At 46.2% G+C, this 13430-nt stretch overlaps 1 protein-coding gene across 1 annotated transcript; it reads right to left on the bottom strand.

The window, feature by feature from the left end:
- Positions 1 to 4258: 4258 nt before the first annotated feature.
- plpp6 (phospholipid phosphatase 6) lies at positions 4259 to 13156 on the bottom strand. The gene is made up of 2 exons (XM_021599299.3): positions 11709 to 13156; positions 4259 to 8642 (listed from the first exon to the last, which is right to left on the bottom strand). Exons 1-2 carry the CDS (start codon positions 12199 to 12201, stop codon positions 8272 to 8274), a joined length of 864 nt encoding a protein of 287 aa, XP_021454974.2. The 5' UTR covers positions 12202 to 13156; the 3' UTR covers positions 4259 to 8271.
- Positions 13157 to 13430: the final 274 nt, after the last annotated feature.

The raw sequence follows: 13430 nt of genomic DNA, 5'->3' as shown, positions 1-13430 counted from the left end.
TCATCCTACTACCTCCCTCTTTCACCATCACCCTACTACCTCCACCTCTCACCAACACCCTGCTACCTCCACCTCCTCTCTACCTCTACCTCCTCACCAACACCCTGCTACCTCTACTTCCTCTCTCACCCTACTACCTCCACCTCCCTCCAACACCCTGATACTTCCAGTACTGGAGGTATCAGGGTGTTGGAGGGAGGTGGAGGTAGCAGGGTGTTGGTGAGAGGAGGGAGGTAGAGGTAGTAGGGTGATGGTGAGAGGAGGGAGGTAGTAGGGTGATGGTGAGAGGAGGTGGAGGTAGCAGGGTGATGGTGAGAGGAGGTGGAGGTAGTAGGGTGATGGTGAGAGGAGGGAGGTAGTAGGGTGATGGTGAGAGGAGGGAGGTAGTAGGGTGATGGTGAGAGGAGGGAGGTGGAGGTAGCAGGGTGATGGTGAGAGGAGGTGGAGGTAGTAGGATGATGGTGAGAGGAGGGAGGTAGAGGTAGTAGGGTGATGGTGAGAGGAGGGAGGTAGTAGGGTGATGGTGAGAGGAGGGAGGTAGAGGTAGTAGGATGATGGTGAGAGGAGGGAGGTAGAGGTAGTAGGGTGATGGTGAGAGGAGGTGGAGGTAGTAGGGTGATGGTGAGAGGAGGTGGAGGTAGTAGGGTGATGGTGAGAGGAGGTAGAGGTAGTAGGGTGATGGTGAGAGGAGGTGGAGGTAGTAGGGTGATGGTGAGAGGAGGTGGAGGTAGTAGGGTGATGGTGAGAGGAGGTGGAGGTAGTAGGGTGATGGTGAGAGGAGGTGGAGGTAGTAGGGTGATGGTGAGAGGAGGTGGAGGTAGTAGGGTGATGGTGAGAGGAGGTGGAGGTAGTAGGGTGATGGTGAGAGGAGGTGGAGGTAGTAGGGTGATGGTGAGAGGAGGTGGAGGTAGTAGGGTGATGGTGAGAGGAGGTGGAGGTAGTAGGGTGATGGTGAGAGGAGGTGGAGGTAGTAGGATGATGGTGAGAGGTGGAGGTAGTAGGGTGATGGTGAGAGGAAGGAGGTTGAGGTAGTAGGGTGATGGTGAGAGGAGGAAGGTTGAGGTAGTAGGGTGATGGTGAGAGGAGGGAGGTAGTAGGATGATGGTGAGAGGAGGGAGGTAGTAGGATGATGGTGAGAGGAGGGAGGTAGTAGGATGATGGTGAGAGGAGGGAGGTAGTAGGATGATGGTGAGAGGAGGGAGGTAGTAGGATGATGGTGAGAGGAGGGAGGTAGTAGGATGATGGTGAGAGGAGGGAGGTAGAGGTAGTAGGATGATGGTGAGAGGTGGAGGTAGTAGGATGATGGTGAGAGGAGGGAGGTAGAGGTAGTAGGATGATGGTAGGAGGTGGAGGTAGTAGGATGATGGTGAGAGGAGGGAGGTGGAGGTAGTAGGATGATGGTGAGAGGAGGGCGGTGGAGGTAGTAGGATGATGGTGAGAGGTGGAGGTAGTAGGGTGATGGTGAGAGGAGGGAGGTGGAGGTAGTAGGATGATGGTGAGAGGAGGGCGGTGGAGGTAGTAGGATGATGGTGAGAGGAGGGCGGTGGAGGTAGTAGGATGATGGTGAGAGGAGGGCGGTGGAGGTAGTAGGATGATGGTGAGAGGTGGAGGTAGTAGGATGATGGTGAGAGGTGGAGGTAGCAGGGTGATGAGGAGAGGAGGTGGAGGTAGTAGGGTGAGGGAAGGAGGTGTTCAGGAGTTCTGAAGGGTGAGTTTGGAGAGGAGGGAGGTGGAGGTAGTAAGGTGATGGTGAGAGGAGGGAGGTAGAGGTAGTAGGGTGATGGTGAGAGGAGGGAGGTAGAGGTAGTAGGATGATGGTGAGAGGTGGAGGTAGTAGGATGATGGTGAGAGGAGGGAGGTAGAGGTAGTAGGATGATAGTGAGAGGTGGAGGTAGTAGGGTGATGGTGAGAGGAGGGAGGTGGAGGTAGTAGGGTGATGGTGAGAGGAGGGAAGTGGAGGTAGTAGGATGATGTTGAGAGGTGGAGGTAGTAGGATGGTGGTGAGAGGTGGAGGTAGTAGGGTGATGGTGAGAGGAGGGAGGTGGAGGTAGTAGGGTGATGGTGAGAGGAGGGAGGTGGAGGTAGTAGGATGATGTTGAGAGGTGGAGGTAGTAGGATGGTGGTGAGAGGTGGAGGTAGTAGGGTGATGGTGAGAGGAGGGAGGTAGTAGGGTGATGGTGAGAGGAGGGAGGTGGAGGTAGTAGGATGATGTTGAGAGGTGGAGGTAGTAGGATGGTGGTGAGAGGTGGAGGTAGTAGGGTGATGGTGAGAGGTGGAGGTAGTAGGATGGTGGTGAGAGGTGGAGGTAGTAGGATGGTGGTGAGAGGTGGAGGTAGTAGGATGATGTTGAGAGGTGGAGGTAGTAGGGTGATGGTGAGAGGTGGAGGTAGTAGTGTGATGGTGAGAGGAGGGAGGTAGTAGGATGATGGTGAGAGGAGGGAGGTAGTAGGATGATGGTGAGAGGAGGGAGGTGGAGGTAGTAGGGTGATGGTGAGAGGTGGAGGTAGTAGGATGATGGTGAGAGGTGGAGGTAGTAGGATGATGGTGAGAGGTGGATGTAGTAGGATGATGGTGAGAGGAGGTGGAGGTAGTAGGGTGATGGTGAGAGGTGGAGGTAGTAGGGTGATGGTGAGAGGAGGGAGGTGGAGGTAGTAGGGTGATGGTGAGGAGAGGGAGGTGGAGGTAGTAGGGTGAGAGGAGATGAGGTAGAGGTAGTAGGGTGAGGAGAGGAGGTGTTCAGGAGTTATGAAGGGTGAGTTTGGAGAGGAGGGAGGTGGAGGTAGTAGGGTGAGGAGAGGAGGTGTTCAGGACTTCTTAAGGGTGAGTTTGGAGAGGAGGGAGGTGGAGGTAGTAGGGTGAGGAGAGGAGGTGTTCAGGAGTTCTGAAGGGTGAGTTTGGAGAGGAGGGAGGTGGAGGTAGTAGGGTGAGAAGAGGAGGTGTTCAGGAGTTCTGAAGGGTGAGTTTGGAGAGGAGGGAGGTGAGGGAGAGGGGTTGGTTGGTTGAGGAAGCAGTAGTATGAGGCTCCTTCTCCCACCATGGATGTGAGGCTGAGCTTCAGCAGACGCCACCCATGTCTTTCCTTCACCTAGGACAGGCATGGACAAACATAGCATAGTATAAGAACCTTTTCAAAATCAATAGAAAATTATATCTGCTTAGTATGATTATATCTTAAATACACAGAAATATACACTACCGTTCAAAAGATTGGGGTCACTTAGAAATGTCCTTGGTTTTGAAAGAAAAGCACATTTTTTTGTGCATTAAAATAACATCAAATTGATCAGAAATACAGTGTAGACATTGTTAATGTTGTAAATGACTATTGTAGCTGGAAGCGGCTGATTTTTAATGGAATATCTACATAGGCGAAAATAGGCCCATTATCAGCAACCATCAAACCTGTGTTCCAATGGCACGTTGTGTTAGCTAATCCGAGTTTATCATTTTAAAAGGCTAATTGATTATTAGAAAACCCTTTTGCAATTATGTTAGCACAGCTGAAAATTGTTGTCCTGATTAAAGAAGCAATACAACTGGCCTTCTTTAGACTAGTTGAGTTTCTGGAGCATCAGCATTTGTGGGTTCGTTTACAGGCTCAAAATGGCCAGAAACAAAGAACTTTCTTCTGAAACTCGTCAGTCTATCCTTGTTCGGAGAAATTAAGGCTATTCCATGAGAGAAATTGCCAAGAAACTGAAGAGCTCATACAACGCTGTGTACTACTCCCTTCACAGAAAAGCGCACACTGGCTCTAACCAGAATAGAAAGAGTGGGAGGCCCCGGTGCACAACTGAGCAAGAGGACAGGTACATTAGTGTCTCGTTTGAGAAACAGACGCCTCACATGTCCTCAACTGGCAGCTTCATTATATAGTACCCCCACAAAACACCCGTCTCAACGTCAACAGTGAAGAGGCTTTTCCGGGATGCTGGCCTTCTAGGCAGAGTTGCAAAGAAAAAGCCATATCGCTGTTCCATGTCAGTGTTCTTTTGCCCATCTTAATATTTTCTGGCCAGTCTGAGATATGGCTTTTTCTTTGCAACTCTGCCTAGAAAGCCAGCATCCCGGAGTCGCCTCTTCACTGTTGACGTTGAGACAGGTGTTTTGTGGGTACTATTTAACAAAGATGCCAGTTGAGGACTTGTGAGGCGTCTGTTACACATATATACTGTATTAATAAAAAATGTTTGCAATGCAATCATTCTGGAGTATACCTCCACAACCCATAGAATAAACAGTCACATTTGCTACCATGTACAGTCAACCCATTATAATATCAAGCGTTAGATGAACACAAAATGTACATACATTGACATTCCACTTCATTAATTTGACATTACAGATGAAAGATTACACAATAACACAACAGATTAAAGTTAGAATTCAGTGTATCAAGCTGGTGAGATCTTGTGAAGTAGCGTTTGAGTCTGCAGACTTTGTCTTTGAATGTACAGAGGCGGAGATGCCCAGACTAGTGGGCACAGTTCCAAACGGACTCCTAGCTCCAACCCCTGGGCCCATAGGGCTCTGATCAAAAGTAGAGCATTATGTAGGGAATATGGTGGCATTTGGGACACACATTTAGCCTATACTGTAGATCTGAAAAGTCTAAACTTTCCCTCTGATAGGGTGGAATGTCAGCCATATTGCTTTGATTGGGCATAACATGTTCAGACATTCCCTGGTGAGTAGATAGATAACAAAAAAACTGAAGAACAATGCGTTCTTCCTTATTGCGATGAGAACCATGATTGCTTTTGGCTGGGTACAGGAAGCAGTTTCTGGGGAAGCCATGCCATTGGTCAAATCGTACCAATTCAAGAACCACTGACTGGTTAGCTCTAGTCTCTACTACTGGATTATTGCAGAAGAAATACAGTATGTATGAAATAGATCAGAGAGAGCTACTCAATGGATTATTTACAACAGTCAGAGAAATAGAGCTGCTACTGATGTAGACCATCCCTCAGAACAGTACTGAAGACTAATCAAGATCAGCTGATCATGTGTAGCTACACTCACTGCATGGCAACATATGACCAAATCCTCCTCAGCTAAAGACTTCAACAAATGCATGTTTGGTGTGGAGTCATACTTGAGCCTGGATGCTACAGAAGACTAGATGAGCGAGGGGAGGTAGAGTTCCAGGAAAGAGAGGGGCGGCTGAGTCCGGGGGAGTAGAGGGAGGAGGTAATGGTTCACCAAAATGAAAGATCAACAGTGAATCGCAACTGAAGAACGGAGAATAGGTAATTGAGTCTGACTCTTCTGTGAGCACAGAGAGAGAGGAAAAGACAGTAAAGAGAGAATGAGAAAAGAGAGACAGCGAGAAAAATATTAAATAGAGTGAGGATGAAAGAGAGAGACATGGCTAATAAGCTGCTCCTCCATATTTAATCAGAGCGGAGGTGTTTGAGTGGTTGGTCTCAACACACACCTCTTCCCAGTTTCTCTCAGCTACAGCATAATCCACTCATCTGAGAGGAGATGAGAGGAGGACAGGAGAGAGAGAGAGAACGAGGAGAGAGAGAGAAAACGAGAGAGAGAGAAAGACTATTTATTATTAATCCGAGTCAACAATAGACTGTTGATTAGTGTCTGTGCGGGATATTTACAATGTGCCATCAACAACAGCCAAACGTCAATACCTGCTATGGCATAAAATTGCTGCTGTCTGTGTAAACACACAGAAACACATTGTAAACACCCAGGACAGCTGAGAACTGGCTCACACGCACATTGCACCAGAGAATGTACATTCATAGAGATTGGAGGCCATGGTGCAGGTGCACCAGAAGTCAGAGCAGAGAGCAGTTTAGCAGTAGGGCAGTTAAGGACAGGGTGCAAAGTACTTCGCCACAAGATCCACCCCACACCCAACTTTTGTTCAGGGCACACAGCATGATTACACCATTACTACAGCTGGCCTCACTCAGTAAAATGTCTGTGTGTGTCAGTTACACCTGTAAACAAAACAGTACAGAAGAAAACAGCAAACCGTCTTTGACATTCACTGTGTGTTCTCTTCCTGAAAGGTAAAAAAGTCTATTCTACTTCAATCTCTGGGCAAGAACTAGAAAACCTGCCCGCTCTCCTGTCTTCCCTCCAACCTGTTCAACCGGTTGCAACCCTGGCCGTTGCACAACTAATCAGACAGTCACAATAAAGCTTCAACTCTCCATGCTGATATGAAGAGGATCACTATGTACCTCCAGGATGACGTCTCAGAGCCATGGATACGGAGAGATGACGTGGTCTGGTCAGCCTAGCCAGAGGTTTAACACATTAAAAGGTCATGGAATAATCAACTACAGGTTTGATGTCAGCGTTGCTGTTAAGTTGTTGGGGAACCTAATCTGGAGTGAAAACCATGCCTCCTGTCTCTGGTTAAACCATCCTCACCAGGTAATTACTATTGAGCATGCAGCAATCTGTAGAAAACTGGAATTATTTCTCAAGACCCGCAAAAACCCATTCAGGGTATATATACTGAACAAAAATAAAAATGCAACATGTAAAAAGTGTTGGTCCCATGTTTCACAAGCTGAAATAAAATATCCCAGAAATGTTCCATACACACAAAAAGCTTATTTCTCTCAAATTTTGTGCACAAATGTTTACATCCCAATTAGTGGGGATTTCTCCTTTGCCAAGATAATCCATCCACCTGTCAGGTGTGGCATATCAAGAAGCTGATTAAACAGAATGATCATTAAACAGGTGCACCTTGTGCTGGGGACAATAAATGGCCACTAAAATGTACAGTTGTGTCACACAACACATTGCCACAGATGTCTCAAGATGGAGCATGCAATTGGCATGATGATTGCAGGAATGTCCACCAGAGCTGTTGCCAGATAATTAAATGTTAATTTCTCTACCATAAGCCACCTCCAACATCATTTGAGAGAATTTGGCAGTACGTCCAACCGGCTTCACAACCGCAGACCATGTGGCCTGCCCAGGACCTCCACATTCAGCTTCTTCACCTGTGGAATCGTCAGAGAACAGTCACTGGACAGCTGATGAAACTGAGGAGTATTTCTGTCCATAATAAAGCACTTTCGTGGGGAAAAACATATTCTGATTGGCTAGGCCTGGCTCCCCAGTGAGTGGGCCTGGCTCCCTTGTGTGTGAGCCTATGCCAGGGTTCATCAATTAGATTTAGCCGGGGGTCGTTTTTTTTCCTGAAGCGAATGGTCGGCGGGCCGGAACACAATTACAAATCATTTGTAGACTGCAGATTGACTAAACAGATATGTTTGACTAAAACATAATGGTTTCAAACCTGGCTCACATTTGTATAACATCACGTCTCTCTATTATGCGTGGGAATACTTGGGAACAAATTTCTTCAATTAAAATCACTTGGGGCTGATTTCCTTTTTATTTTACACAGTCTTTTGTATCCAACCATGCAAATTCAAAAAAAATTTGCTCAGAGAACTTAGGGGATAAAATGTGTCCGCCTGCCGCCAGTTAAGGAACCCTGGCATATGCCCTCCCAGGCCCACCCATGGCTGCGCCCTTGCCTAGTCATGTGAAATCCATAGATTAGGGCCTAATGACTTTATTTCAATTGACTAACTTCCTTATATGAACTGTAACTCAGTAAAATCGCTGAAATTGTTGAGTTTATATTTTTGTTCAGTGTATATTTCACAGTGGGAAATAAAAAAGACATACCATTCAATTTTCAGCCTTACACACCTTAACATTTTAAAATAGGTCAATACAAAATGAATCCTCCATAAAATATGCTCTTTTCAGAGCGACCCGCAGACACCATAATCAATTTAAGTTTTAATCTATTGCTGTCATTTTCCCCTCTAAAAGAACACGTCTCTCTCTCTCTCATATCACTGCAGAGCCCCAAACCTCCAAAGCTGGAAGAAGAACAGAAGACTGTATTGGGGGTAACACTACCCCCCCGGCTTATTACACCACATTAATATTCCACACACACTTTTTTTTTCAACAGCGAATTACAGTAGAGTGGAAAGTGTTCCAGGTCTTTGCAGCAGTGCTGTGATGCAGTGTAGAGGAGCATCCTGCTCCTACTGTAGGTGCTTCTGATTGCAGTTCCATGTGGATGGATGATTAGTGGGTGGCAGCCATTGTTGTTGCCGTTGTTAGTCTTGATATGATGAGTTACCACAGTGTCAGTATGGGGCAGGATCAGTCAATGTTTCAAACATATTGAGACAGGGTCTCCCACCAACCACACCCTCTTTAACCCTCCTCAATATCCACTCCTCCTCCTCATCCTCACCCCTGGATGAGTCCCAGCAGCCCCTGAAGGCCCAGTGATGACACCCAGAGCATTTCCACCAGGTTGTACTGCCAGTAGCCCATTAGGAAGCCAAACAGCACGTCGGTCACGTTGTGTCTGCCCAGCAGCACCCGGCTCAGCCCCACCAGACCAGACCACAAGAACACCAGCACCCTGAGGGGTGCGGCCAGGACCAGGTGGGCCAGCAAGAAGCGGGCACACATGGCTGCGCGGGTGGCGTGCCCCGAGGGGAAGGAGAAGCGGTCCACGGAGAAGGTGGCGAACATGTCCATGCGGTTGTGGGACGGGCGGCGCCGACGGACGACAGCTTTCACGATGCCAACCAGGATCAGGTCTATAATGAGAGCTGAGGGGAGGGAGGAGAGAGTTGGGGGGTAAGGGGTGGTTAAAAAGGGAGGTGAGGAGAGAGAGGATGCAGAGTGGGGAGGGAGATGAAAGAGAGATAGACAGTCAGCAAACAGTAGGCCTACACAGCACACAGTTGGAAAACAAACAAATGTATGCACACAGACACTAATGAATACACAGACATCCAGCATTAGCAGCAAAACACTTTGCACACACTAATAATATCCCATCATCTTTCCACCAAAATAAAAAATAACTAGGACAACTATTTTTCCCCTGGGACAAGTGGATTGATTGAGTGTCATCTCTCTCCATCCTACAAACCGTAAAGGGATCATGAACAAGCTGTGGCTGATAATAAAGTAATCTTAATTCTAGCAGACATCATTGTGAGACACCATTAACCTCTACACCGGTTTGATCCTCACCTCTTCCCACACATCACGCTGTCTCACACACAGACACACATGCAGTCTCACACACACATTCTGTCACATACACACACAAGCTCAGTGACAGCTTTGGCCTTTTGCCAGAGAGAGGAGAGAGAGGAGAGAGCTGCGGTCTTCATCTTAGAGGTGTCCTCCTCTGGGCTGTAAAGGAGCAGCTGTCTTTGGCTCCTGCAGCTCCTCTGGCTGCATCACACTACCACTGACTACCACTCAGTCGGCACACGCTGCTACTGTACTGATCAGACCCCGTATACTGCAGGGTCATTCCATGTCATTTCAGCACACCATGACACCCGGCATCTCAGATTGTTCTGAAATTGTTTCTATAGTTCGAAACAGATAAGATTAGCATTCCTGAAACAATATTTTGTTGAAATATAATTTGATCATTTGAAATATAGCTAATGGATTGGACCCAATTTGGCCATTTTAAATGATAGGACTCATATAATATTCAATAAGTATAGCACATAACATCCAATTTGGACAAAAACAATGAGTAAGACATGAGGATTCCAAAGAGTTGGTCAAAAGACACCCATGGACTCCCCATAACAATGCCAACAACAAGTATCACAATATCACTTCTCTGTGTTCTCTGAGTATTGTTTCTTCATCCTACGTGACACATTCTCAGTGAGTTTTATATTTTTCCCGCCGTTCAGAAAAATTAGTTGCTAGGTTTATGTCCCATCCTACATCCTGATATTTAAAGCATCCCCACAATGTTAAAGGGATAGTTCACCCAAATCCCAAAAGGGACATCAGCAACCCATGCTTTGGTTTTGTTTTCCTAGCTACTGTTTTAAATGCTGGTCCATGGTACCTATATCAGCATTTTCATTGGATTTGTGCCAAAAATTCTAAAAACGTTTGCATTTTAAAACAGTGGCAACGTAAACAAAACCATTTAAAGCATGGGTTGCTGTCGTACCTTGTCCATAGACTGCTGACAGGTTAAGGAAACCAATATGTAATTTGAGTCAACTATCCCTTTAACATTGAAGATGTGGGATTATTTTCTTTTATCTCTTAAAAGCAGGAACAGTACTATCTAGTGGTCTGAACTTGGTAATATTAGGATGCAGGAAGGAACATAAACCTGACAACTTGAATGACACATTTATCTGAACAGGAGGGGAAAAAAACATCTCAAATTCACTGAAAATGCATTACAGAAACAATACTCCAAGCCGCAGCTCCATACTACTTGTGAAACACAGAAAACTGATACTGTATACTCGTTGGCGGCTTTTGACTATTTCCTCATGTCTTACTCATTGTTGGAATTTTTGGGGGTCCAAATTGCAATTAATTAACGAATTAGAGATCTAATTATATTTCAACAAAATAATGTTTCAGGAATGCTAATCTTATCTGTTTCTAACTACAGAAATGATTTCAGAACAATCAGATGGTGATTGTCGAAATCCTCTTTCTTGTGCTTTTTGATATGGAACAACCCATGCACACTGCAGAGGACCTCTGGCTGTCTTTCTGGCTGGCTGTTTATTTTTCTGTCTGTCTTTCTCCCTCCCCACCACCACCACTACTACTACACAGCAACAGGGGAGATTGTCTGTCTCTTCAAGAGTGCCTGACTGTTTATAGAGCTGGAAAACGCCAGATGACAACTCTTTGCCTACTCTCCCCTGTGTGTGTGTGTGTGTGTACACGTGTATTTCTAGCATTAGCATTGTTAGTGTGTGTGCGTACACGTTTACTCAGTGTGTGTGCACGCATCTGGGATCAGAAGAGTGTGAGTGTGTTTACTGAAGTCCCTGAGTCAGACATCTGAGTTCTAGGTGTCTGTCTGGCTTGGCAACCAGTGTCTGCACCACAATCTACTGTACGACTCAGCTAGGCTTAATCCCAATAATCTCCTAAATATTGCCTCAAGAGGAGAGAAACAGTGGAGGAGAGAAACCAGTGGAGCCCAGGATGAACAGTGGGATGACAGTAACAGGTAAGAAGGAGCTGGCACCGAAGGAAGGAAAGGAAAAACAGAAAGAGATAAGTTATAAAATATTGTGGAGGGAAGGATGAAATTGGTGTATAGTGGGTGTGTCAGCTGTAAGGCTGGACTGGGGTTGATGAGGGGACGGATGCATGCTAATTAGGATAAAGGAGGTGCGGGCCAAATCCTTTCCTTCCCTAATCACATCAGACTTCTCTGTACTGATATTCATCTGAAAGCACGAGATGGGTGAAAAACAACAGGGTGGATGCATTCCAAGGATGTGCATACATCTATCTACCTGTTCTAACATTTTTACAGAAAGACAAGAGAGGAAACCATTTCAGAATATTTCTGTAGACTACCCACAGATCTAATAAAAACACCAACATAGACATTCATTATTTAGAGGTTGAGTATCACGCTTTCCTGGCAGGGTGAGTCAGCGTTTGTGTGTGTGTGTGTGTGTGTGTGTGTGTGTGTGTGCGTGCGTGCGAGCAGTAAAAATGGCTGGGGATGGAGATGCATGACAATAAGAACAGGAGGAGGCATTCTATGGAGGCAACATAATAGGAGCATTCCGGCTATGTATGGGAGGCTTCCTGTTAGAATGAGGCCATTATGAATAATACAATTAATATGATATCATATTTACCCATGAAGAGGTTTAGCATAACCTCCTGTCCTGCTGCACTGTCAGCCTTGTACAGGCCGTAGGCTGTCCCGACCAGCCATGGTATTCCATGTCCAGAAATCTCTATCAGTTTCATCAATGGTCTAATGCTGCCCCAGGAGGAATCTTCACAGGCACACACCCCCAGCCGCTTGGAAAGCCACAGGTCTATAGCGAGGAGGGAGCTGAGGGCTATCCCGATAAATGAAGGGTTGAGCCGCATACAATCCTCTTCGGGCATGCCTGTGTTGGAGGAGGTGGAGGACCCGGAGCCCCTTCGCCGGGTAGGGCTCTCTGATGCCCGCAGTCTGGCTGCAGCGGTTGGGTCGGAACCCTGCCGTTGGAGGAGAGTGGGTGGAGGGGTTCGGTTCAGCGACATGAACTCGTAGCGTCCGTTGCCGTTGGTGCTGCCACTGAGACCTGCGCTTCCACCTGCGCTGCGATTTGCACTGTTTTTGGTTTTAGGAGAAGGCATTTTGTTTCGTTTCTGGTTATTAAAATCAGGTGTTAATAAATCGAAGTGGACGTTTATCAAAATAAAGGTTTTTGTGCCGCTCAACTCATCGAGTTACAGGTGACAATTTCTCTAACATCCGCTAACAGTTTCCTGAATTGCCATCTTTGTTTTCTTCATCTTCTTCATCTTCTTCTTCGTCTTCTTTCTTCGTCTTCTTCTTCTTTTTTATTTTTCTATGGTATATTCTCGATCGCACAATTTAATATACATCCTGCCACCTACTGTGCGGGATGATAGCAAATTATTATTTACAATGACGGCCTACCACAGTCAAACCCTCCCCTAACCGGGACGTCGCTGAGCCAATTCTGCACCGCCCTATGGGACTCCCGATCACAGCCGGTTGTGAAAGTGACAACAGGTTTTTTGAAATATCTTATTTACATAAGTATTCAGACCCTTTCCTATGAGACTCGAAATTGAGCTCAGGTGCATCCTATTTCCATTGATCATCCTTGAGATGTTTCTACAACTTGATTGGAGTCCACCTGTGTTAAATTCAATTGATTGGACATGATTCAGAAAGGCTCACACCTGTCTATACAAGGTCCCACAGTTGACAGTGCATGTCAGAGCAAAAACAAAGCCATGAGGTCTATTGAGTTCTGAGAATATGAAAATATACTTATTCATGTCACTGATGGAGTGCTAAGGTTTAGAGCATGGGTGTCAAACTCTGGCCCGTGGGCCAAATTTGGCCCGCGGGGTAATTATATTTGGCCCGCGAGACAATACCAAATTACTACTAGAGCTGGCCCGCCGGTATTATACAGCGCATTCACCACTAATTCTACGAATCCCATAATGCTCTGCTGTTTTCGCGCGCCAATCAGGACAGGACCCAGAAACGCTCTCTCCTCTGTGACAGTAGTCATAGCAACATAGACGCTACAACTGTCAGCGAGCTAACCCTTCCCAAAAATGGCGAAAAGAAAGGCAGAAAACAGGAGCTTTCTGGACAAGTGGGAGGCAGAATATCTGTTTACATATGTAAAAGACAAACCTGTTTGTCTTGTTTGTGGAGTCAACGTGGCTGTAAGTAAGGAGTACAACATTAGACGACACTATGAAACGAAACACCATGACAAATACAAGGACCTGGACATGACTCAAAGGAGCCAGAAAGTAGAGGAGATGAAAAGAAGTGTTTAACAGAACAGAATATGTTTAAAAAAGCCACATCACAA

The sequence above is a fragment of the Oncorhynchus mykiss genome, chromosome 4, assembly GCF_057628025.1.
Source record: "Oncorhynchus mykiss isolate SJ-2025 chromosome 4, ASM5762802v1, whole genome shotgun sequence".
Taxonomy (NCBI): Eukaryota; Metazoa; Chordata; class Actinopteri; order Salmoniformes; family Salmonidae; genus Oncorhynchus; species Oncorhynchus mykiss.
Note: the sequence above shows the minus strand (reverse complement) of the source record. Positions and strands in the feature narration are given on the sequence as shown.